Raw genomic sequence first — 24510 nt, 5'->3', positions numbered from 1 at the left:
GGCAATAAACGAGTTGTTGATTAACTATTTGACCAGTGAGGCTTTTTTAGGCACTGCAGTGAGACCATAACTTGACTATGTTCAACATTCTCCATGCACCTTCAGGGTGCCAAATTCCAAGGAGAGGACAGAAATGGGAGAGAAAAAAAGGTTCTTAGGCTGGAAGGGACAGTGGGTGGTATACCCGGTTAGTTAATTAGGGCTCAAGAGCAGACAGCATTCAATGTCATAGAAAAGTTTAATAGAGGAAGTCACTGGTTCTCATAGATCTGGAGGGAAGCCAGAAAGGGTTAACAAGCTTCCCAAGGAAGATTTTCTTTCCTTGGAAGAATCTGGGTCAGAGTATTTATGCAGTTTTTAAAAAGTCAGATGCTGAGCAGAAGCATTTTAAGAAGCTTGAAAAGTTTGCATAGCAGAAAGCCAGGTAACTTCACAGGCTCATCACCTTTCACCAAGAAGATGTCAAACACACAGGGAAACTCCACTTTTTCAAAAGCAACAGACAGTTTTCTGTCATCACCACTTTTCCATCTGCTTAAAATAAGAAAGAAAAGCCCTACCCCACTGGCCCAGGTTGCAGGTCAACAAAAGAGGCATTGTTCATCATTTCTTCAGAATGTGGTGGGACACAGCCCACTCTGCAGTGTGTTAAGAACACACACACACAAACACAATTCCCAGAGAGGAACCCAAGGGGCGAGAGTAAGTAAACTCAGCCTGCAATGAGGTACAGATTTGGCTGCAGACTTGAGGGCTATTCTGGAAGATGAAAATGAGGCTTGGAAGGTAAATAAGGTCCCAGTCACAATGATTCCTGCGTTAGATTCCAGGTTGTGGGGGAACACTGCAGTAAAGGGTAGCAGGTTTCTGCAAAACTTGGATCACTGGACAATGTGCAGTCAATGCCCAGGTGAGCTGGTTCTAGGCAGGTGCTTCCGGGTGTCAGTCTACACCTGTTACCTAGGAACCTCCTTTACTGCCTTGAACCTCCTAACTGGGCCCTCTGCCTTCAAACTTTGCAAATCACTCTCCATTCTTTTGCCAGAACCATCTTCCTAAAGGAGAACTCTGATGTCCCTTTTCTGCTCAAGAGCATTTCACAGCTCTCCATTGTGTAAAGGTAAGTCTTTAGTAAGATGTTTAAGGGACTCAAGCCTCCTCCTCCAGTGGCTTCTCACACTCTTGCCTGTCACACAGCCTGGGCTCCAGATCATGTTCCTTGAGTAAAGACCTCAAGTTTCAAAGTCTAGGCTGTTGATGCCATAGGTACCATCATCCTTTCCAGCCCCATGACTCACCACATCTCCAATGCCCTAATCCTACCCATTTTTTAATATACAAAGCACAGGCCACCTCCTCCAGGAAGTTTTTCAGGATACCCCAATTTATGAGTCAATCAATTATCCTAAACCTTCACAGCATTTTACTTTTATCTAGACACATAACTGTCTCTCTTGAACCTAGGATCTACCAAAGGAATATATGGGAAAATAGGCAGATGTCAGCTGCACATAAAGGTACAGTATCTCTCTGCCCTAGGCTTCCTGTGGACAAAAACTATTAATATTATATTCATCCCTGTCCCTCTCCCCCATATAGACCACCAATAGTGTTGCCCATACAGACGTGGTTCAACGTTTCTTTTAGGTTCTCCTGATCTCTTGGGCCATCACCCAAGCTCTAAGAGAAAAGAATAGTAATAAAGGAATGCTTCCGTCATCAATCAGAAAATCAGTCTGTCTGCCTCCAGAGTTGACCATCAGTTCCTTGCAGGCTGCCACTGTATCTCTCGTGGTAATCCCAGGGTTTAACACTGTGTCTGGCACAGAGCATGCGTCCTGTAATGAAAGAAAGAGAGGGGCTTGCCCAAGGTCACCCAGAGCCAGGAACCGCTGAATCTCATCCGGGACCAGATCTGGTGAAATCATTTACAACATTATCTCAGTGGGGAGCTCAGAGGAAGGAAGGAATGAAGTGACTGAGAAATGTGTGCCAGGCCTCCGGCGGCCTCTAAGCCTGGAGAACTGGGAGGGGGTGGGGTGGGAGCCGACATCAAACAAGACGCGTTCGGCTCCTGGGCTGCCCCGAGCCGCCCGAGCAGCTCCCCGAGCTCCTGGGCGGCGGGAAGGGCGAAGGGGTGGGGGCGCGGGGGCTGGCGACCCGGGCAGGCGGGCAAGCGGGTGGGAGGCGGCGGGGGCGACGGCGGCCGGCCGGGGCAGTGCGCGTCGCCCGCCCTGCGCGGCAAATCCCCCAGGGAGGCCGCCGCCAGAGCCCTGGCGCTCCCGGCCCGGCGCCCGCCACGTGGCACCCGGCGGCGGCGGCGGCGGCGGCTCCTCCCGGCGCGCGGCCCGGCCAGCCGGCAGCACGCAGCCGCCCGCGCCGCCCGCCTCCTCCCGGCCGCCCGCCGGCGGCCTCCCGGGTGCAACGAGGGGGAGCTGCCCGGCCTCCCTGGACTCGGAGAGAAGGCGGGCGGCGCGAAGCCGCTTTAACCGCAGCCGCCGAGCGGAGGCAGGAGGCTGACCCGGCCGCTTCCTAAGTGCGGTCAGGCATCTCGTGACCACGGCGGGCGCCGGGGGCCCCGCGGGGGGAGGGAGGGCCAGGGCAGGGAGCAAACAAGAAGGCCCCCACCCGTCCCCCGGGCTGTTGCTAGTGAGGCTTTCGGCGGAGTTAAAACCTCAAGCCCGAAATCAGGGGTGGAGGGGGGTTGGAATAATTCCCCACTCTCCACCCCAGGGCGTGCGTTCCCCGCCCGGAAGGGCTGACCTTGGCCCGGGGGCAGTTGTGGGGGGGTGGGGGGCGGTTGGTCAGCGCCTGGGCTGGACTCCCAGCCCGCCGCCCCCTCGGATTCCAGGCCCGGCGGGGGCCGGAGGAGGTGGGGGGGGGGGGGCCCGGACACACACACACACACCCCACACGCAGCGCGCGCCAATGAGCCCAGGCCAGGCGCAGGGGGCGGGGTTTTCCCAGGCTCGAGCACAGCAGCTGCTATTTACCTTCTTGGCTTCTCCCGGGGACCAGGAACCAGCCCCCGCGCCCCGCCGCCCGCCGCCGCCCCCCGCCTCCCTGCCCCCGGGGCGCGCGCACACACACTCACACACACACGCACACACACATCCTCCCGGCCCGGCCGCAGTCGCGGCGGCAATAAAACATCCTGGCACGTGCTCCGGCTCCAGGCGCGCCCTCGCCGGCCGGCTGATGTCAAACTGCAGCTCGGCTGGTGTAGCTCTTAAAGGGCCCGCGCGCGCCGGGTGCCGAGGCTGCCCTGGCCGCCCGCGGGGCGGGAAGGAGGGAGAGGCTGCCGCTCGGCAGGCCGCCTCGGCGCGCTGCAGAACCAAGAGGCGGCGGGTGGAAAGGGAAAGTGTGGCAAGGACGTGCGTGCGTCCTGGAGGCATTGCCGTCAAAGCCCCCCTTGTTAATCTTTCATCTGAAATTCCATTTCCTTTCTGCTCAGTTGGAAATTATTCTGATTGTTTCCTGGGGAAGCGCGGGGTCCAAGGCCCCCAACTCCAGAGGAGAAATGAGGGACGGACCGGGGGAGGGGTGCGGGGATCGAAAACCACCTTGCTCTGAAAAATCTGCAAGTGTAAGATGGAGGCACATTTTCCTTTTCTGCATGCAAAAGGAAAATTTTTTTGTCCTTTTTTTGCACGGTCAACTTTCACCCCCCCTCCCCCCCGAACGTGCGGAGTCTGAGAGGGAAATCACTTAGATCTTTTCGTAACTCACACCCTGACTTACACACATTCCCCCGTTCTAACCACTGCATTTATAACCTTTAACCCCTGTCCTTCTAAACCTTTTAAAATATATATATTTCAAATGAACTTATTAGTGGCAAAGCAGCTCTATTACATATGAAAGGAAATAAAGAGCAAAGGCCGAAGCCCCAAGAGAAAGAAACTAGACTAGAGCGAACCCAATGCGGAAAAATCCTTTCTAAAGCAAAGGCCAGCAGGGAGAGTAGCAAAGGGTTAAAATCCTTTTGATTGACGTTGTAGCCTCTGGTGCCCCGGGCTCAGGCGCGCGCCATTGGCCGCCAGGCCTTGTGCCTGGCGGCCAATGGGGGGGCGCGGTCCACGAGCGGTGCCGCGTGTCTCCTCCTCCCATTGGCTGAAAGTTACTGTGGGAAAGAAAGTTTGGGAAGTTTCACACGAGCCGTTCGCGTGCAGTCCCAGATATATATAGAGGCCGCCAGGGCCTGGGGATCACACAGGATCCGGAGCTGGTGCTGATAACAGCGGAATCCCCAGTCTACCTCTCTCCTTGGTCCTGGAATTGCGCTACCGATCACCAAGTAGCCATAAGATATTATAATAAACCCTCAGCACTTGCTCAGTAGTTTTGAGAAAGTATAAAGTAAAAGGGACATAAGCAAGACAATTTTTTTTGTGTGTGAAGAACTCCAAAAATAAAATTCTCTAGGGATTAAAAAAAAAGAAAAAGAAAATGCCAGCTGATATAATGGAGAAAAACTCCTCGTCCCCGGTGGCTGCTACCCCAGCCAGTGTCAACACGACACCGGATAAACCAAAGACAGCATCTGAGCACAGAAAGGTAAGGGCAGTACCTGTATTTCCCTGCACCCCCAAGAAATTAAGTCGGGGTTGGGGGCTCTTTTCTCCCTTAAAATCGCGGGGAGAAATGGCAGGTCCCATGGGAACTCAAGCGCTCTTTTTAAAATTTTTTCTTTACAGTCATCAAAGCCTATCATGGAGAAAAGACGAAGAGCAAGAATAAATGAAAGTCTGAGCCAGCTAAAAACACTGATTTTGGATGCTCTTAAAAAAGATGTAAGTGGGTAATTCTGCCTTTTTTTTTTTTTTCTCCTCTATCTCCCAGGTATTAAGAATGAAATCCCCTTGCCTGCGGGGTCTTCCCTGCCTGCACAGCATTCTCAGAGGCGGGAGAGCTGGGCCCCTCTAGCCGAGGTCTAGGGCTGTCGCCGCCGTGGCCGGGGGGAGGGACGGACCCCCACCATTCCGAGGCCTCTGGCGAGGCTCTCACTTTCGTCCTTTGCCTCCTCTTCTGTGCAGAGTTCGCGGCATTCCAAGCTGGAGAAGGCGGACATTCTGGAAATGACAGTGAAACACCTCCGGAACCTGCAGCGGGCACAGATGACGGGTGAGAGCGGCTCGCCGCGTCCCCCTCTGCGGGCGTCCCTCTCGCCCCGCGGTGATTTCTTCCAGACTTCCGCCCGTGGTTGTGAGAGGCATTCAGCTACATTTTACTGCCTTGGCTCACTCTTGCGTTCCCACGGTCTGGGGCTTATTTATAGCCACAACTCCAAGTTGTTACTGTTCCGGAAAGGGAGGGAGAGAGGTTGTAGTGGCGAGGGCGGCGGACGGCGGGCGGCTTGGCAGTGGGGGAAGCGGATGGGGGTGAAAAGATTTAGAACCGTGGTGGTTTTTAAGCTGCGTGGAGCCTGGGGTCATCTAGTTTAGCACGCCCTCCTCGCCCGCTACATAAGGGGATATAAGGCTCGGATGGTGCAGAAGAGGGGGGAAGGGGCACTATCCAAGGTCACATTGCGCAGGGGTGGGGAGGAGGCACATTTCAGGCTTCAGATCAGGTTAAATGAAGCTACAGGGAATGAAGAGGGAGCGTCTCGGGGTCGGTCGCCAAGCTAGTGTGGAGAGGTGGATGGTTTTTCTAAACCCAACCAGCTACCCAGAGGCAGTTCCGCGGGCGGGTGGTCAGGGAGGCGCGCCGCCGGGACCTCCCAGGGCGGAGGCGGTGGCTTCGGGGCCAGGGCCGTTCGGTGACCCATCCGTCTCCTTCTGGCCCGCAGCCGCGCTAAGCACAGACCCGAGCGTGCTGGGGAAGTACCGCGCCGGCTTCAGCGAGTGCATGAACGAGGTGACCCGCTTCCTGTCCACGTGTGAGGGCGTTAACACCGAGGTGCGCACCCGACTGCTCGGCCACCTGGCCAACTGTATGACCCAGATCAACGCCATGACCTACCCAGGGCAGCCGCACCCCGCCTTGCAGGCGCCACCGCCGCCCCCGCCAGGACCTGGCGGCCCGCAGCACGCGCCGTTCGCGCCGCCGCCGCCGCTCGTGCCGATCCCCGGGGGTGCGGCGCCCCCTCCCGGCGGCGCGCCCTGCAAGCTGGGCAGCCCTGCTGGAGAGGCGGCTAAGGTGTTCGGCGGCTTCCAGGTGGTGCCGGCTCCGGACGGCCAGTTTGCCTTCCTCATCCCCAATGGGGCCTTCGCTCACAGCGGCCCAGTCATCCCAGTCTACACCAGCAACAGCGGGACCTCGGTGGGCCCCAACGCAGTGTCACCTTCCAGCGGCCCCTCTCTCACGGCAGACTCCATGTGGAGACCGTGGCGGAACTGAGGGGCTTAGGCCACCGCTCCCCCTAAATTCCCCAAACCATCTCTCTTCCCTCACGATGATAAACAGGAACTTGGACCATGAGAGAGAAGGGAGGACTTTTGAGATTAAGTGGTTACTTTTTTTTTTTAATTTCTAAAGTTACTTTTTTGTAGAGAGCTGTATTAAGTGACTGACCATGCACTATATTTGTATATATTTTATATGTTCATATTGGATTGCGCCTTTGTATGATAAAAGTTCAGATGACATTTCGTTTTTTACACGAGATTTCTTTTTTATGTGATGCCAAAGACGTTTGAAAATGCTCTTAAAATATCTTCCTTTTGGGAAGTTTATTTGAGAAAATATAATAAAAGTAAAAAGAGTGAAGGCTCTTATGTCTTAGAATTGATTATTTCAGAATATGTAAAAATGAAGGTCTTGCCAGAATTTGAATTACACATAATCTGAGAATTTAGGAATTGGCTCCTTTTGTTATTAAAAGAAAATTTAAAAAAACCCATCAAGCCTTTTACCATGGCTCCTTGAGCTAAATTCCATTTCATTTGTGAGAACCCATCTGTTATGGCTTCCTTGGTCAATTTGTGGTCAGTCTCTTAAAAGATTTCAAAAACCTTTTTAGTTGCAGGTGGGTAAAGTCATTCAGTCCTGGTTCTCATACTGGCTCCTGAGGAAGATGGAAGGGGGCTGAATTCATGAAGTTAATCAACCCAGTACTAGGTCCCCACTGCACATTTAAGGGTGGCTCCTGCCCTAGGGTATCTCACCAGCATCCAAGTAAAAACCGTCTTCATAGCTGCAGCTCCAGCCTTCAAGTGTTGGAGTCTTTATCTAATTAGTCAATCCTTGCAGCTAGACATTTTCTGTACCAGCACCTAAAAGTTTGAAATGCCTCTCTGCACCCTCTTCAAGCAAGCTGAGAAGGTCAACAGATTCCTTCTGCCAAGGAACAGCTAGTTAGACTCCCAAGTGGAGCCCCAGTCCAGATGATTAACACCGGACATATGTTTTTGATAAGTTTCTGTGCTTGGCTCTAATAGAGAAAGCATGTGGAGGCCGTCCTGGCAAGCACACAGGCCATCTTCCCCTTTTAATACAAACAGCAAGCGACCCCTTTGCTTGGTCATGCCCCATTTCCAGGCAAGATGTGGGCTCCAGATAGAAGCAAAAGGGTTGTCTCGGGTTTCAGCTCACATAACCCTCCTTAACAAGTCCTAACTCAAAGCGGACAGCTTTAAACTGTGCCAGGATCTGCAGGGAATTTCTTCCAAATCCCATCACAAAGGCTTGTCAGATTTTGTCAGATTTGGCCAGGTGTTTGACTGCATCCAGGTGTTGGGGAAATGAAAACCACGAGCCCTGCGAGACCAGACACATCAGCCGCGCTGTGGGTCTGGCGGGCGCGCCCTCCTCCCGCACCGCCGGCCAGTCCTCCTCCCGGCCCGGCCCCTCCCGCCAGCCTGCTCTCACCGCCCCCACCCCCCCTTCTCTTAGAAGGGCTTCTGGGAGGAGAAGGATGAGGCGGGAGAGATCAATCTTTGAAGCTTTCCTAACAAAGATAAAGCCAACGATTTTCTGTCTTATTTCAAAAGCTTTACCTCTCCCCTGCCTGGCTGGCCTTTCCCACAGGCCAGTGTGGAGAGCGGCTCTATCACTGGAATGATCTAGCAGACAGCAGTCAGTTTTCTACTCAAATAGCTTCCATCCAGCTTCAGATCTAGAGTGAAAGGTTTAAAAAATACTTTAAAGATTTTGGCTCCTACTTGCCTCATTTTGCCTCTGTGAAAGGTGCTCAACATACATTCCCACCAAAGAAATAGACATACACACACACCCTTCTTTATCATATCATTTTCCTGCCATTTCTCTCCTGTTTAAACACAGACATAATAACAATTGCTCTTTTAAGACACAAGTGAAGCTCAAATGCTTCACTTGGTAAATCTGTCCTCTGGCTCCACTGGAAGTGTCCTGGTAGAAATAAGGGAGACAACAGGATCTCATTTTTATAAAAATATTTATATTCTTAAAAATTGACACACACACAGTGCAATCATTAAATCAACTCAAAACTCAATCTCTTCATCTTCCCTGTGCTGTAGGGGAACAACGGGAAAAAGCGGATTTTTATTAATATTAAAAGTACACAGATATTGAGGGGCGTGATAATGTTAAAAGACGTAAACATTTGTTCGTTTGAAAATAATTTGTAGTTTGAAAGTGGTCTTTTCCCCCCCGAAATTTGTGTTTAAACTAATAGATGAGGCATTTCCGTACAAAACGAAAAGAAAGGGGGGACCCTAGGCCCCAGTGGGGATTTTCAGGCTCTTATGCCGGTTCTGCCGTCAACCTCACTGTATCTCTTTGGGTGAGTCATTTCCCTTCTCCGGGACATCTCCAAGTCCGTGAAAAGAGTGTATTTACTTCTGACGCCCTGTACTCTCCTGCACCCAGGCTCTTTGGGCAGTAATTAGCTGGGGGAGAGGAGAAGCTTCAGTCTAGCCCACATCAGGATCCTTCGGGCCAGAACTAATTACACAATCTTGAGTCGCACCCAGCAGCCCCTCTCCTCCGCCCCGGGGCGGTGCCGGTGGCTCCCGATAAGGTGCGGCTCCAATCTCCATGTCCGGATGCGGGCCGCCGGCCTTGCCGCCGCTTGCATTAGCCTCTCAATGGAGACCCTCCCGGGCTCGGGCCCCCCGCCGTGCCCGGCAGCATCCGGAGCTGGAAAGGCGCTGAACTGGAAGCGGGGCGGGGGGTGGTTGGCTCTCCTAGGTCTAGAGTCGGGATCCTTCTCTAAGTAGCAAGTTGCCGCGACTGGGAGGAGCGCCCCCTCCGCGCGCCCCATTCCATCCCACGTGTTGCTGGAGTGGGGACCTAGGGGTTAAGTTGGACCCCCTCATCGTCACCGCCGTCCCGGGAAACCTGTCATTAAAGTCAATTAACTTTTCCCACACCCCTTGGCCGGTAACAACCCGCTGCTAGCTTCCTCCCCGGCTCCTAAGTGCAACCAGATGGGCGGCCAAGCTGCCCCCGCCGCGCGCCCGCCGGGGCCGCCGGGGGTTCCAGGGAGGCCGCAGCGGCTCGCGGCCCGGGCGGGGAGCAGGCCGGGGCGGCCACGCCGGGCCAGCCCCGGCGGCCCTGCGGCCAAGGTGGTTTGCTTAGCAGGCCCGGCTGCTTTCTGGCAGGAAATGAATAGCTCCCAGATGAGCTCAGGCAACCTGAGAGGTCGTGAGAACGGCGCGAACCCCCGCCTGTGCAGCCGGCAGCCTGCCAGGCCGCGGGGGGAGCGGGCGGCGGCGGCGGCGGCGGGAGGCCGGGAGGCCCGGCCGGCGGTGGCGGGGGGAGAGGGAGGAGGGAGCCGCTGACACACGAGCCCGCGCCCGCTCCCGCTGACAGGCAGGCAGCCGCCCGCGCCCGGCCGCCTCCCCCGCTTCCCCGCCCGGGGCCCCAGCGCCTCCCAAGCAGCAGGCCCTTAGCCGCAGAAACGCGGCCGCCCGACCCGCCGGGCCCGGGGGTGGGGCCTCCTGCCAGTGTTTTTCCAGTTCCCCCGGTAGCTCTGGGCCGCATTTAGAAGCCGGGAAACTGGGCCGAGGCCAGTGTCGGGGCAGCAGAGGCCCTCGCGGCCGCCGGAGCCCTGCCAAGCGGCAAGCCAGGCCAGGGCGGGTGGGGGCCGGCGTGGAGAGCGGCCGGACCAGGGCGGCTCAGCCCACACCGTCGTCCCAGACAAGACACAGCCGCCCGACGGCACCTCGCGACTCCTTAAAACAAATGATTCTCATATCCGAAAACCCTAGCACCTACTGAGTGCCCAGCAAGCCCCCTGCAAGCGCTAAAAAGATAACATTAAGACCCACTCACCCCCTGCCCTCCCAGAGCTCTCAGTTTAGCTAGGGAGATAGACAAACATCCAAGTGATTCATCCCAGGCCTGATGTGGGACATGCCAGCAAAGTTTCAACAAAGGGCACCTAAGAACAAAGAGATGGATTCTGATTGGAGAGTAAGCCAGGTAAGGTCTTCAGAGCGTTGGCACCTGAAGCGGAGACCTGACAGATGCGGTAAAGGAAGAGAAGAGATGGGAATGGGAAGGGAAACACAGACAGAGGTAAATGTGTAAGTCCAGTTTGGGGAATTCCAGGAAGTTTGCTATGGTTGCATTGAAATTTTCAGGTATATGAATTGGCTTGGAGGCCAAAAACTAGAGCCAAAGCACATGATCTGGCTTCAGGTTGCTGAGGTTGTAAGTCCAGGCAAATTACTTCTCTGTACCTTCTTTGTACCATAAGGTGGTATTTGTACCTCCCCAGGTGATATTTCATAGGATTGTGAGGATGAAATGAGTAAATGCAGGCAAAACATTTGGAGTGGTGCTTGGCACATAAGCCCCCAATGTGTGTTAGTTGCTCATCGGTGTCCAACTCTTTGTGACCCCATGGACTGTAGCCCACCAGGCTCCTCTGTCTATGGAATTCTTGAGGCAAGAATACTGCAGTGGGTTCCCATTTCCTTCTCCAGGGGATCTTCCCGACCCAGGGATTGAACCCTGGTCTTCTACATTGCAGGCAGATTCTTTACCATCTGAACCACCAGGGAAGTTTTTTTTTTTCTATTAGCTTTTCCCATAAAAATGTGTCAATAAGGCATCAAAATGTAGAACAGGAATATTATTCCTTAAGGGGGCAGGAGAGGGTAAAAGCCATATCAAATTGGTTTCAGAAGCAGAATCCTATGTGACATTTAGGAGTAAAGTACTCAAGGCATTTTTTCATTTTAGCGAATACCTAACAGATACTCAGGGTCAGGGATGAGATACAAATCCTAAAGGAAGGCTTCCATACACCACATTTGTGAAGAACAAATGGTCTCGAACACCGAGTTATTCTTCCCTGTGTCTCTTCCATAATTAGGGCCCATATGATTATTTTCGTACAAATATTGTAGAATCTTGCAGAATCAAATAGATATTTCCCTTGAAACTCTATGTAGCAAAGTAACTGTGAAATTGGCCATTAATACCTTATAGAGGTGAACAAGCCTCTAAAAAGCTCTGAAACTGTAGGCTCATTTGGTTTACTTTTGTTTTCCTGTTTTGGAGTTGGGGGGAAGGGCCGATGGGAAAGGAGCATAAACTATGGGAAAGGAGCATAAACTATGATCATCTAGAGAAGTCAGAACCTACTTTACTGTGATCTCGTTGAGACTGCATTTTAAGTTTAAAATAGGGAGTATCCATCCAAAGAAGAGACATTTTAATGCTGGGAGAAGTTCATAAAGGATAACTTGAAATGCCATTCTTGCCTCAAATATTCGCACAGCTCCTATATCAAAAATCTGAGGCTGTAGTCATATTTACATGCATACACTAGTTTAAAAATAGAAGCTGGATTTTGAGCAATTGATCATTTGGGGATATGGCAACTAGTCTCTAACCTGATATGGGGTTGAATTCAACTTAATTTTTTATTAGCATACTATATTTTATTGAAGAAAGTTGACTTACAATGTTTGAGGTGCACAGCTAGGTGATTCAGTTACACATATATATTATTTTTCATATTATTTTCCATTATAGGTTATTATAAGATATTGACTATAGTTCCCTGTGCTATACAGTAAAACTCTGTTAATTGTTGTGTATCTATTTTTTTAAATTAGAAATCTAGCATTCTATTCATACTAAGTCAAACATGTGAAATCAAAATGTCATAAATTTTTCAACTAGGCCAAAATTCTTAAGTTTTCTAAAATATGTATGTTTTACATACATTTATATATGTGTATACAAAAGCTTTTCTAGTACACTTGATAAAGGCCTGAGAAAGAACATCAGGTAAAAGAGATGGAAAATTGGAAAACATTTTTAATACATCGAGTTTGCATGTTTAGTGTAAAGCCTCCAGCTGGGAGTCCAGATCTTGGCTCTGTGCTTCCCTCCTCTGAGTAAGTCCCTCCTCAGCGTTCCCACTGTTCTCTCTGGAAACTTGTTCTTTTTAAAATAAATGCCCCTCTACCTGCAGTGTCTGAATGAACCCCCTGCTGCCACCATTGCCTGGTTCTGCTTTTCTTTTGAGCCTATGGATGGATGACGCATCACTTTGCCCACCCCAGATGTGAGTAGGATGGGAAGCAGTATGGGGATGACAGATGTGGGTGGGTCCCTGGGCTGGAAAGTGAGGACCTATGCTCTGCCCCCATTGGCTCTTCCTTCCTTGGGTGCCATAGGCTCTCCCACTGTTCAGTCCTCTGGTCCTAATGGCTCTCCTTCTGGCAGGTCCTGCCTTCTCCCCTTAGGCTTACCTTCACTTGGCTCCATCCTTCCCTTCTTTCACAGGGACTGTGGATCCTTTTCCACTTCACCAGGGAGGTGGTCCACAGAACATCAGCTCTTATTCCTAAATTTTCAACCTCATTTTTACTTTTCCCTGCTGTATGTAAATACATTTATTTTTCTACCATCTTTCAGAGCCAACTTCCCCCACCCTGCACCCTCTCTCCACCTTGGGCTGCTGTCCTCCCTTTTCACCAAGGGTCCTAGAATCTAGCTAGTAGCCCCCTGCCTCCTTTCTCTCTCCCTGTTACCTGTGCAGCCAGACTCCTGAGTGCCCCTCCCTCAGTGAACAAATCCAACGGTCCCTCTTTTGTTCTCTCCTCGTCAACACTTGTGAGGTTCTGAGTATGTGCAGACTCCATCCTGAAATTCCCTCCTTCCTGCACCCCTGTGGCACATGTTTCTCCTGACTTCCTCCAGCCTCTCTGATGACTTCTCAACATCCACCATGGGACTTTTCCCCCTTGACCCACCCATTAAGGTCACTGTACTTGAAAAATCTATCCATGTCCTTTTCCTCTTGTCACTCCATCACCCACAGCGTGAAGACCCACTAGGCATCTGCATGAAGACCATCAAATCTGGTATCTTCAGTCCCAGATTCTGCCCTGAGCTCCAGACTGTGGACCCAGCTGCCTGTGGGCCGTCTCCACGTGACAGTCCTTAGGCCCCCACCCCGGGAGGTGTCCTGCCTCTCTTTTCCCAGTCAGTGTGTCTTCCTCAACCCCACCACCAGTCTCCTCCCAGCCGCCCATGGGGCACGAGGAGCCATAAAGCTTCCCCTCGGTCATTGCCTTTGTGCAGGAGTTTCGTTGCTTTCATCTCCTTCAGACTGGTTTCTTCACCTTCAGTTTTGCCTCCCTCCAACCATCAACCACACACTTCAGCCACACATCCAAACAACCACATCTCTGAGAAAACACTTCCAAAGGCTTCCTATTGCCTCCACCACGAGAGATACTTACATGGTTTACTCCTGGCCTCCTGCCTTATTGCCTACAAGAAGTCAGTACCCCATCCACATTTCCTCGGCATGCAAAGCTGCACCAGTACCATGAGCACCACCCCCCTGCCCGCCCCTGTGCTGGAAGAATCCCTCCTCCACTTTCCATCCAGAGACCTCCTACCTATGTATCCTTCAAGACTTTGCTCAATTCACCTGGTTCCAGAAGCCCATCTTGAGGCCTCCAAATCCTGACTCTGACGCCTACCTCCCCTTTTCCCCACTCCTGGAGCATTTAACACAGCACTGATGACACTGGATTAGAGTGTTTCTTTATCTGTCTCCCCAGCTCAGACTCTGCGACTGTTGGAGGCAAAAGCAACATACTTTTTCTCTACCTGTCGTAAGTGGCACAATCAATGGCTGCTGTACAGAAGTCATTCAGGAAGGTGTACAGTACTAGTATAATAAGAAAGAGGATATTAATAAAAATAGCAACTTACATTTGAATAATTTGAATTTAAGTTTCACAAAATGCTTTCACAAACATCCTCATTTAATCCCAAAAGCAATCGATGTAGGTAAGTAGGACTGAACATGTAATCCTCGTAGCAAATGTGGACAGTTCGTCTCAAAGGGAGTAGATGGTTTGGCCAAAGTGGCAGCTAGAGAGAGCCAGGTGGGTCTCTGGAACCCTCCTCTTCTGGCTGGAGTGTCACACTTCCCTCATTTTCTGCAGAAATGGACCGGACTTTGAAATGGACAGAAATGGAGCTGTACTTCCTAAAGCCTGTCTCTGTGGTTGCCTTTCCCTGCTGACTTTCAAGGGCAAATTAAACCTGGATCTAGTCTCAGCAGTCCATGCACTTTTGCCACATGTATAGCAGAACCACTTTGGAACTGCTGGAAATCTGTTGTCCTCATTCCCGCTTTTCTGTCTTAGACATGTAACCGAGTCTCCCAGGGCATGAGAACCGGAAGTCCCTTCCTTCCTCCTGTATACTGAGTGCCAGAATTGATGCAGTCAAAGGCAAGGTTTCTTTACATGTAAAGCTTAGTGACTCTCGGCACTAATGAACTACCAGGAACTTCTCAGAACCCAAAGTTAGAAAGAGAATGGGAAAATCCTAAACTTTAAGAGGAAAAGTATTCAATTTTGAAGATCATATTTGTGTGGGCTGGTTTAGGAATCATTCTTTAGTAGGTGAATGAGTCACACCATGACCCAGAGAAACCAGTGGATATAAGTGTCTAAGGGTGTAACAGAAGGTTCCAAAGTACCATCCATGGAGGCAGCCACACCATAACAGCTGCCAGGACAATGTGGCTGTTTGCAACAAGATCAATGCAGTCTCTGTAAGCAAAACGTCCCCCGAGCCACAAAGCAGTTGCTAAATTTCCTGGTATAGTTTGTTTGGGCTTTTCTTTCCTGTCTGTGACCACTGGTGTTTTGCATCCCAGTTTTGTGTTAGATTGCAATGAGCGTGTATTACCTAAGGGTAATACTCTCTCTTTCTTCAGAAGAGAGAGTTTGTTGAGTTCACTTGCAGCTCAGGATGCAGTACCAGAAGTGAGGGGGCGTCTGGCACCAGTAGGTCACTGGTCCACAAAGCAGCTCTTGGTTGCAGCTGACTAGTTAGTCATTCACCGGGGATTCATGCAGCACCTACTCTGTGCCAACACCGTTCCAGACACCAGAGTTTCTACAACAAACAAGACCGGCCAGGCCTCGGCTCTCAAAGTGCACACATCCCACTGCGGAGAAGACAACCGAAAAAGAAAATAAATAAATGAAAGAGAGAACATCAGCTCATGGTAAATACTAAGGAGCAACTAAAATCAAGTGCTGTGATAGAAGGGACAGAAGTGTGCCTGAGGCCTAATTTGGGATGAATGATCAGGGAACACCTCACTGAGGAGGGGACTCCTGAAGCCAGGAAGGCCAGTTAAACCAAAACAAACAAACAAAAAACCCAACCTGATTTTGCAGACCCGGTCAGTGAAGGTCAAAAATGTCTGTTCTGGCTGACCTGGCAAGTTCTGTAAATGGCTGACTGTGATACCCAGGGCCACAAAGAGGACCAATGTCATTTGCTGCTGTTTCATGAATACAGTTACTAAAAACTTCTCCACAGTTCGCAAAGCACCAGAAATATTCAAGGTAGAAGCTGATTCAAAGAAAACTGATGAAATCTCTTTGTTTTCTGCAGGAAGATGTGGGGTCTAGGGCACCAGCCTTGGTTTTGTATTCATGTGTTCATTCCATAGATATCTTCTGAGCTTTCACCTTGCACACAGGGGTGGGCTGGGAACCCTGGAGATGTAGTGGTGAACAGATGCGAAGGCCTTCAAGGAAGTCACAGTCTAGAGAGGGCTATGGCGTGTGGACCATATAGGAGGAAATGTGCTGAAAGCCATCATCCCAATACCCTATGCTGGTCTAGCCAGGAGTCCTTGTCCATGGTTCTGTATTTGTCAATTCAATCATTTATCAAATATGTATTGTATACCCACTGTGTGTCAGGCCTTGAGCTACAAAGGACAATAAGGCAGAAGGGGGTCCCTGGTTTCTAAGGACTTAAGCTGTAGTCAGGAGGAAAGAGACAACAAAACGTTACACAAAGAAATTAACAAGGTAATTTCTATACTGATGAAGTCTTCTGAGGAAATTAAAGTAGGGCATGAGATAGCCCTGGGGAGGGAGATGTCCTCTAGAGAAGACTGTGAAAGGTGGGAGGATTCAGCGAGTCAAGATCTCAGGAGAGAACATGACGGGTAGGGACATGGCAGGGAAAGTCCTGCATCAAGAAAAAGCAGTGGCGTGCTGGGTGAACAGCAAGGCTACATGCCTGAAACATGCTGACCAAGGAGAGTGGGGCCCTCACTCAGCCTCGGGAGAGCTGGCAGGTCACAGGGGACCTTGATGGTCTCAGTGACAAATCTGTGTCCAACCCTAAGAGCAATGGGAAACCACTGGATCAGTGATGCCTAATAGAGAATAATGTGTGATTTAAAATGTTCCAGTAGCTACATTTTTTAGAAGTACAAAGAAACATTAATATTAATTATAATATTTAATCCAATATATCCAAAATATTACTTCAGTATGTAATTCATGTGCAAAATTATTAATGGGGTATTTGACTTTCTGTTCTGGGGAACTAATACAAAGAACTGACTCATTTGAAAAGACCCTGATGCTGGGAAAGATTGAAAGCAGGAGGAGAAGGGGATGACAGGATGAGATGGTTGGATGGCATCATTGACTCAGTGGACATGAGTTTGAGTAAGCTCCGGGAGTTGATGATGGACAGGGAAGCCTGGTGTGCTGCAGTCCGTGGGGTTGCAGTCAGACATGACTGAGCAACTGAACTGAACTGAACTGAAGTTTTTGACAGAGGTGTCTGTCATACTGAGAGCACTTCTCAATTCAGATCAGCCACATTTCAAGTGCTCAGCAGATGCCTGTGGCCCATGACTACCATACCGGCCAGAGAAGCATGGGAAGGTCTAATGATCATCACCCCTCAGAGAGCCAGGCTCAGGGTTATTTCATTTCTCCCTTCCCCCAGCACCTACCTGCTATCATCATCCACCAAGAGCTTAGATAATTCTCTCTCAAACCACTGCTTATCTCAGTGTCAACCCCAGCTCAAGTATCATCAGTATTTTGCACATCAGTGATTGCTACTCCTCAGAATTGGATTTTTGCCTTTGCTCTAATTCTGTCCATCTCTTGCCATTGAACTACTGATATTTCTGCTAAAACACAGCTCCCTCTTCTTGCTCCTCCCATCTGAATCTTCCATAGCTCCCACTGCCCTCACTGACACAATTAAAACCCAGGTCCCAGCTTCATCTTCGTTATCCCACTTACACAGTGACTTATGCAAGTAATGAAAGTCATGTAACTTCATTTTCCTTAAGCACTATGAACACATATCCTTAAACACTATGAGCAACTATAATCAAGCATTGAAAGCTTTTGGGATTTTGCTTCTGTTTACTACTTTCCTTTAATAGTAATTTTCCTCTCTGTAAAAAAAAATGTTTTCTATTTTTTTATTTGATATTTTTTTTTCTTTTAAAGTAATTCCAGGGACCTGCAACATTTGGGTATGAGTTGTTTACTTATTGTTTGATTTCTTGGTAGTTATCATCCTGCAAGCCAACTGCTAGCAATAGTGATATAAGTCAAATGTACATAATCAGGCATCACATGGGATACGTGTGTACATAAACATTTCAGCTAAAGTAAATTTAATTGTATCTTGAGCCACCTATGAAATTACTTGAAATTATAAGAAACTCTATGAGCTATAACAAGCCAAGGCTGGAAACCTCTAAAATCCTCCTTGACTTTGGTTATGACCTTGTAAGATCAACTGAGCTGACATTTTTGAAGTACAGTTGAAGGTCATTCCTCATTTTTTTCTTTTTCTTCTTGGTTGAAACATTTAAGTAGCTGAATATGTAATTTTTGCAGATCCCACTCCTAAAGAGCCATCAAACCCAAAATTCACATGATGTCCACATGTCCACACAACTGTTCTTGACTATTTATAGATGTGAGATATGAACTCCAGAAATAGACTGGATGTGAAATAAGTCATAAATTGCTATTGAAGGAAGTTTGTGCTTACATCTCTGGAAAGGAATATTAAAAGACAAGGAGGGGTTCACAAGCTTGCTCCAGCTGGACTCCCCATTCCCTAAATCTTGTCTATCGACTTGATTCTAAATTGCTTTGAGAACCTACTTCTGTTCTTTGCATATATCTGAGTATAAATGAAGATTTAATAGTACTTTTTGTTTGTCTAACAGGCACATAAAGGCACTTCTACTTGCCAGACCATGGCTTCCAGGGTTTTTCTAAGAAAATCCATCAACAAAGTTTGTAAAGCTCATGGCTCCACAGGCTGTCTAGAGATCTGGTCTTCATCTTTTCCATGCTTCCTTGCAGCACTGAAAGAAGCCTCACTGAGTGCCCACTGTGTCCTCATGCTGTGTCACTGTGGAGAGACGTAAGAGTGAGACGCCAGTCTCTCCATCTCTGAAGAATTCAGGTACAAATAAAAAAAAACTCAAAAGGGGGCCCTCTGAGGTGATTCAAGCAAAATGAGCACATTTTTTTTTTTTTTGAAAGACTGGAGAGTCCAGGCAGTTTGGCAAGAGCAGAGGGAGAAGAGAGGTTAGAAGAAGCCCCAGGGCTGGGTGTGGTTTCCAGTGCGAAGGCAGAGAAAGGCCAGGTCTGACCAGTTTCATGTGCTAATGAGTCACAATCATCAATCAGTTTAAGGTCCAAGAAAAACTTGTCTCTTTAAATCCCCTAGAGGGGTGCAGGTGGAGTCAGAACCAGACCTGGAGATGGATCTTGCCCCAACTCACTGTGACCTTGGTAATGTCACTTGCCCTCATTTAACTACGGTTTCTTTATCAGTAAAATGGGAACATTGGATCATACAGTCCCAGGAGTCCTCCAACTTTGAGACCCGAGTTCCCTGAATTGCCCTCCCAGGAGACCTGCTCCCTGAATGAGGGTCAATACATATGGACCTGTGAACTACGAGACTGTTTATGCCATGTTGCAGTTAGATGGCTGTGATCCATGGATTGTAAGTCGACATTAACCTGCCCTCAGAAACAGAGCCCCTTTCAATTGCTCATTTCTCCACCCTTCTCCCCAGTCTCTGCCCAGTTCTTATTCTGACCTCCTTTGTCTCCCTCTACCCCTCTCTGTCTGGTTCATGTTTTAACCATTGATTCAACAACCGTCTTAGCACCTGCTATGCCCACCCAGTACCCTTCTCTCCCAGCCCTACTCTGGAGTGAACTTGTAGGTGGAAAGGGAAGAGGAGAAGGAAGGGAGACTGGGCTATCCTGCACTGTCAGGCTGGTCCCAAGAACTTGATGTTGGGTTCCTGAGCTCTGGGAAGGCCCTGTCCCCCTGTGGGTGGCCCCCACAGCAGCAGCCATCCATTTCCTGGATTTTCGCCAGATTCCCTGGAGACCAAGGGGGAGTTCCTGTTCCCAGGATCCCACCACTACCAACTCAGCCTTTCAAAATGAAACTGGAGACTCCCTCCCCCTCACTCTCTCCCCAGTTCTTTTCCCTCTCAGGTTAAAGCCTTTGCGGACCCTTTGACCTCCTTACACTCCAGGATAGTTGGGTGTGTAGATGAGGGAGGTAAGTGACCCCAAGAAGTGGAAGGGCGAATGTGGGCATGACAGACCGCGAGGAGGGGGCACTGGACCCCAACAGAAGGTCAGAGCTGTGAAGGAAGTTGTGTTGGAGGATAGAGAATTAATGGAGTGAGGCCCCTGGCCAGGCCTGACTGACTACACAACTAGGTGTCAAGGTTCAAGTTACCTGACACCAGCTGTCATTTTTCTGGCACCTTCAAGCCACCATCTCTCCCCTCCCTGTGACTCCTTATTTCTTTGACCCGGGAGGGGCTGTGGAATCTGAGACTCAGAGCTGGAGGACACCTACCTCAGGAAGCTGGGGCGAGCCCCTCTCATCCCCGCCCGGTGGATGTGGCTGGTCTGGGCCCCGCCCCACCTGGAGAGTGACATCTCTCTGAGGTGGGAGCCACTCCCTTCCCATCTGTCCTGTGCGAGCCATATCTCATTTTTCGTGCTCCGGAAGAGTGTTCCTGTGTGTAATTAAGGAGGTGTTGAAGGCAGGAAAGGAGATTTTGAATCAGGGACCCAGGGCTGCCCAAAGTCATTGCAACTTCTGACTGAAAGAGGAGAGAATCTCTGAGTTGGGGAGAGGAGGGTTGCTGAATTGGTGGTGGGTGTGGAGAGAAACAGAAAGAGAGAGGTAGAGACAGAGAGAATGAGAGTGATTTATGCTATTCTGAGAGCAAAAGCTTAGACTCTGGTCCCTCCCCACAGCCTAAGAATCTCAGTGTCTCAATCTCTCTCTTTCAGCCCATCCCCCTCCCCGATGCCCCTCTCCATCTTCTTTGGCTTCAGTGGTTGCATTACCATTTGCCAAGCTACTTGGGACCTGGGGTGTAACTTCAGCGCCAGCTGCAGTCTTCCCCCTGCTCTAGGAATTGTACACGTAAACCACTGAGAACAGAGCCCTCCTCACCAGAAACAGCACACAGGCTTTTGCTCAGCCTCTGTGGCCTTGGACCAGCTCCCGGGAAAGGCCCCTGTCTGGAGACAGGCACCCACACAGCCTGCCTCACTGCAGGGAGCCCCTACCTCTGAGGGGAACAGACAGGCAGGCCGAGCTCACCGGTGACCCTCACCCTGGGCTAAACTGGGTCCAAGGCTTCTCTCCCAGGGGGCCAACCACTTAAGTCAGTGACCTTGAAAAAGTTATTTTTGTCTCTACAGACTTCCCTTTCCCTGTTTTTAAATAGATCAGAGATTTATGCTGCTTAATTCATAAAGAAGGTGCATGGAAAAAGGCTGACTCGTTCTGAAGTGTTTTTGGCTTCCTGAGAAGAACCCAAGGTTCCAGGAAACCTCCTTGAGCCACACAGACTCATGCGCACACACAAGCATGATGCACAAATCTGCCCTCATGCTCACGCCACACCACACCCATTCCCCAACGGGGCTGGACTGCACCAGTCACTGTGCTCTCAAGTTGCTCACGGTCCAGGAGGGAGACAAGCACGTAAACAAGTACAGCCAATACAGAGTGTTAGCAACCGGTAGGAAGGAGAGAACACAGGGCGTGAGAAGGCTCAGAAGAAGGAGAGTTTCTGCTTTGTGCGTGGCTTGGGAGACAGGGGTGTGGAGGCTCTGAGTGGTGAAGGAAGTGTGGGATTTTATCACTTGGACAAGAGGGGCTGAGGCTGGTGGCCTCAGTCCATATCTTCCAGCAGAAGGAAAACGTGTTCAAAAGCACAGAACCCCAGACCAACACAAAAGAGTCAGGGCACCATGAATTGTCCCTCCCTCGGAGCTGGACCACAGGAGGGAAGCAGAGCACTAGGACATGAGCAGGGGAGGATGGAGGCTGGATAAGGAAGGCTGGATTCTGAAGGTCATTGTGTCCCAATATTTGCAAGGGATTTCTATACTAAATTCCAATATTCTTCTTGAACCTTTAAAATGTAATAGTCTTACTCTTCTCTCTGCTGATTGAGAAATTGTGTAAGCATGATGGGCATCCAAACCCCCCTCAGTAACCCTGAGACTCCACCCACCCCCATGCCTGTCTCCACACCAGCCTGGATGTTGGAAAGCATTACTTGGGAGGACCATTTAATGTATCATTCAGGGTGGTTCACTTTGGGAAGTGAAAGTGTTTACAATGAATAACTGCACCAAGGCAACAACAACACAACAAGCAAGAACTGAGACCATTCTGGGCAAATCAGGATGCCGGGTGACCCTAGCTAAAGATTTCAGGCTACCACTGATGGGTTTTATAGATGTAAATGGTGTGATTAGATTCATGGTATTGGAACTGAGTTACTCTCTGATTTTCATTTCTTCACAGAACAGAGGGAGTAAGAGGATAAGGATGGTCCAGATGTTCTCAGAGGTCCTTTCTAGCTCTGACATTCTATAAATCTGTTTGGTAGGCATTGGAACAGTGAGAAGGGTTGGATAAAAGATAACTTCAAGGAAGTTTTGGGGGTGGACTGCAATTCAACCTAAACCGTGAAGATACATACCAATATCCTGTGTTTTCAGTTGAAACCCAATGAAAGTGCCCAAGAAAAACACTCCCAAGGAAACTCCACTCATCCATCCATTCAGGAAGGGAAAGGTGATGCCGTGAAAACATTCCATTGAAATTAAAGCCCTGCTGCCAGTCAACCTCTCCCACAAGTCCTAGCCCTCCCTCCCTCCTCCTCCTGACTCCGACAGCAAGCAGGTGAGATGTGAGTGGATCTGTAAAAGGATGTGAGCTTGAAATGCTTAAGTTACTGCTGTTGGCTCAACCGCCATAACAATCCTCTCCCTCTTAAAAACCCTCTCACAGAAAAAAACCTTCATGGCCCCTCAGTGTCCTGAGAATAAAGCACAAACTCCTCAGTTACCATCTCAAGACCCTTTACAATATGAAGACAAACCACTTTCTTCATGCATTTTTTCTTCCAAGCTAATTGGAATTTGTGCTGCGCACCCTTTATTCTCTGTAGGTGCTAACTCAGCTTATGTACACCCTACTTATCAAAATTATATCAATAAATTTCATCTCTTTCATGAAGCTTGTCTATCCTTCTCCCTCTCTTCTTTCAAGTTACTTAAAGACTTATCTTTCAAGATTCCTATATACTATACTTCTAAATAAAGGTATAATTAATGAGTGTAGGTATCTATCTCTGAATCCTCTTTCCTGAGGAACTAATAACAAGTGTGGTGTAAAAAGTTTAGATGCGTTTCTGTGTGTCTCACGTTAGGCTATTTACATCCAGTTTGGAGACACATAGGAGCTAGAATTAACCAAATGCTTTTGAAAAAGGATAAAATTGGAAGATTATGGTATCTGATCACAAGACTTATTTGAAACCTACAGTAATCAAGTTAGTGTGATATTGGTATAGTGATGATGGGCAGATAGATCAATGGAAAAGAGAGAATCCAGAAATAGATCCCACATATATAATCAATCAATTTTTGAAGACAGGCAAAAACAATTTAATGAGAAAACGTTGACCTTTTCAACAAATTGTTCTGGAACAAAATTGGATGAACACTGCAAAAAAAACCAAAGAACTTCGACTGATGCCTCACATCACATTGAAAAAATAATCCTAAACAGATCTTACTCTAAATATAAAACCTAAAACTATAAAACTTCTAGAAGAAATATAGGAGAAAATCCTTGTGACCCAGGGCTAGACAAAGATTTCTTAGCTATAACCCCAAAATTCTAGTATTTACATTACAGAAAATCAGTAAATTTGACTTCACAAAAATTAAGACCCTCTCATCAAAAGACAAGGCCTCCCAGGTGGCACAGCGGTAAAGAATCCACCTGGCAATGCAGGAGACGAGAGAGACGCAGGTTTGATCCCTGGGTCGAGAAGATCCCCTGGTGTAGGAAATGGCAACCTGCTGCAGTATTCTTGCCCGGAAAATTCCATGGACAGAGGAGCCTTGCGGGCTACAATCCATGCAGTTGCAAAGAGTCACGGTCTTACTGAAGAGACACCACTAGAAGAAGAGAAGGGTTTTCATTTGTTTGTCCATTTTGTTCTAACCTCGTCAAGCCCAGCATCCTCCACAATCTAGCCCAGCAAACTCACAATGTACTGGATCATCTGAGTGGGAGGAGAGGTAAATATCCAAGTCCAGTTTCTTGAGACTTGCACCAATTACTTCTGAACCACAAGTGGTCCCTTGGAATAGGATTAAGGGACTGGTCCGCAGGGCCTTAGAACTGGAAGGAGCTTTTAGGGGTCTTCTGGTTCCACTCTCCTCTGACATATCTCCTGGGATGGAAAACTCCCACTGTTGACAAATATGATGCAACTAGCTACATTTCAACAGGAAGAAATGGAAAGAGGACAAGAAGAAATGAGCGAGCAGTCCTCTTGAACCCATCAGAATCCCTATCCTTTCTTTCAGTGTGATTCGGCAGGAATCTTGAATTGGGGAGGAAATCAGTATCTTCTCAATAGAAGATACACGTCTGTTGCCCTGTGAAGGAGAAGAGATGGGGAGAAAAGGAATTAGATGGATTTGAAAAATCGGACTTGAGTTGCCAACAAGTTGTTTTAAAAAAGAAGACAGTTTGCATTTGTGACCCAATTCTGTTTGGTTGGAGTGGTTTATATGTTAGCTAGTTTCAATGAACTTTGAGCACATGTCTTAATGCTGCGCTGTCTTGGCTTTCCCAGTTTCATACATTTAGAATCAAAAGCTTGGGCCTGCCTTTCTCCTCCTCACAAAGCTCATAAGAACGCTGGGTC

At 49.1% G+C, this 24510-nt stretch overlaps 1 protein-coding gene and 1 long non-coding RNA gene across 2 annotated transcripts; both read left to right on the top strand.

The window, feature by feature from the left end:
* Positions 1–4152: 4152 nt before the first annotated feature.
* On the top strand, positions 4153–6711 carry HES1 (hes family bHLH transcription factor 1). The gene is made up of 4 exons (XM_006051524.4): positions 4153–4557; positions 4698–4793; positions 5037–5124; positions 5792–6711. The coding sequence occupies exons 1-4, from the start codon at positions 4450–4452 to the stop codon at positions 6340–6342; spliced, it is 843 nt and encodes a 280-aa protein (XP_006051586.1). The 5' UTR covers positions 4153–4449; the 3' UTR covers positions 6343–6711.
* Positions 6712–9667: 2956 nt separating this feature from the next.
* Positions 9668–16583, top strand: LOC112585162. Its single transcript, XR_003109589.3, has 3 exons — positions 9668–10353; positions 12362–12454; positions 13214–16583. It is a non-coding gene; the product is annotated as an uncharacterized LOC112585162 (long non-coding RNA).
* The last annotated feature ends 7927 nt before the right edge of the window (positions 16584–24510 follow it).

This window comes from Bubalus bubalis, chromosome 1 (genome assembly GCF_019923935.1).
Source record: "Bubalus bubalis isolate 160015118507 breed Murrah chromosome 1, NDDB_SH_1, whole genome shotgun sequence".
NCBI lineage: Eukaryota > Metazoa > Chordata > Mammalia > Artiodactyla > Bovidae > Bubalus > Bubalus bubalis.
The sequence above is the reverse complement of the archived record's forward strand: the minus strand, read 5'-3'. Positions and strand labels throughout refer to the sequence as shown.

Bases quoted from the DNA above. Each gene is read 5' to 3' on its own strand.
- HES1 (XM_006051524.4), top strand. From the start codon at position 4,450: ATGCCAGCTGATATAATGGAGAAAAACTCCTCGTCCCCGGTGGCTGCT. The intron at 4,558-4,697 runs GTAAGGGCAGTA...TTTTCTTTACAG, and splicing joins CAGCATCTGAGCACAGAAAG to TCATCAAAGCCTATCATGGA. The intron at 5,125-5,791 runs GTGAGAGCGGCT...TCTGGCCCGCAG, and splicing joins GCAGCGGGCACAGATGACGG to CCGCGCTAAGCACAGACCCG.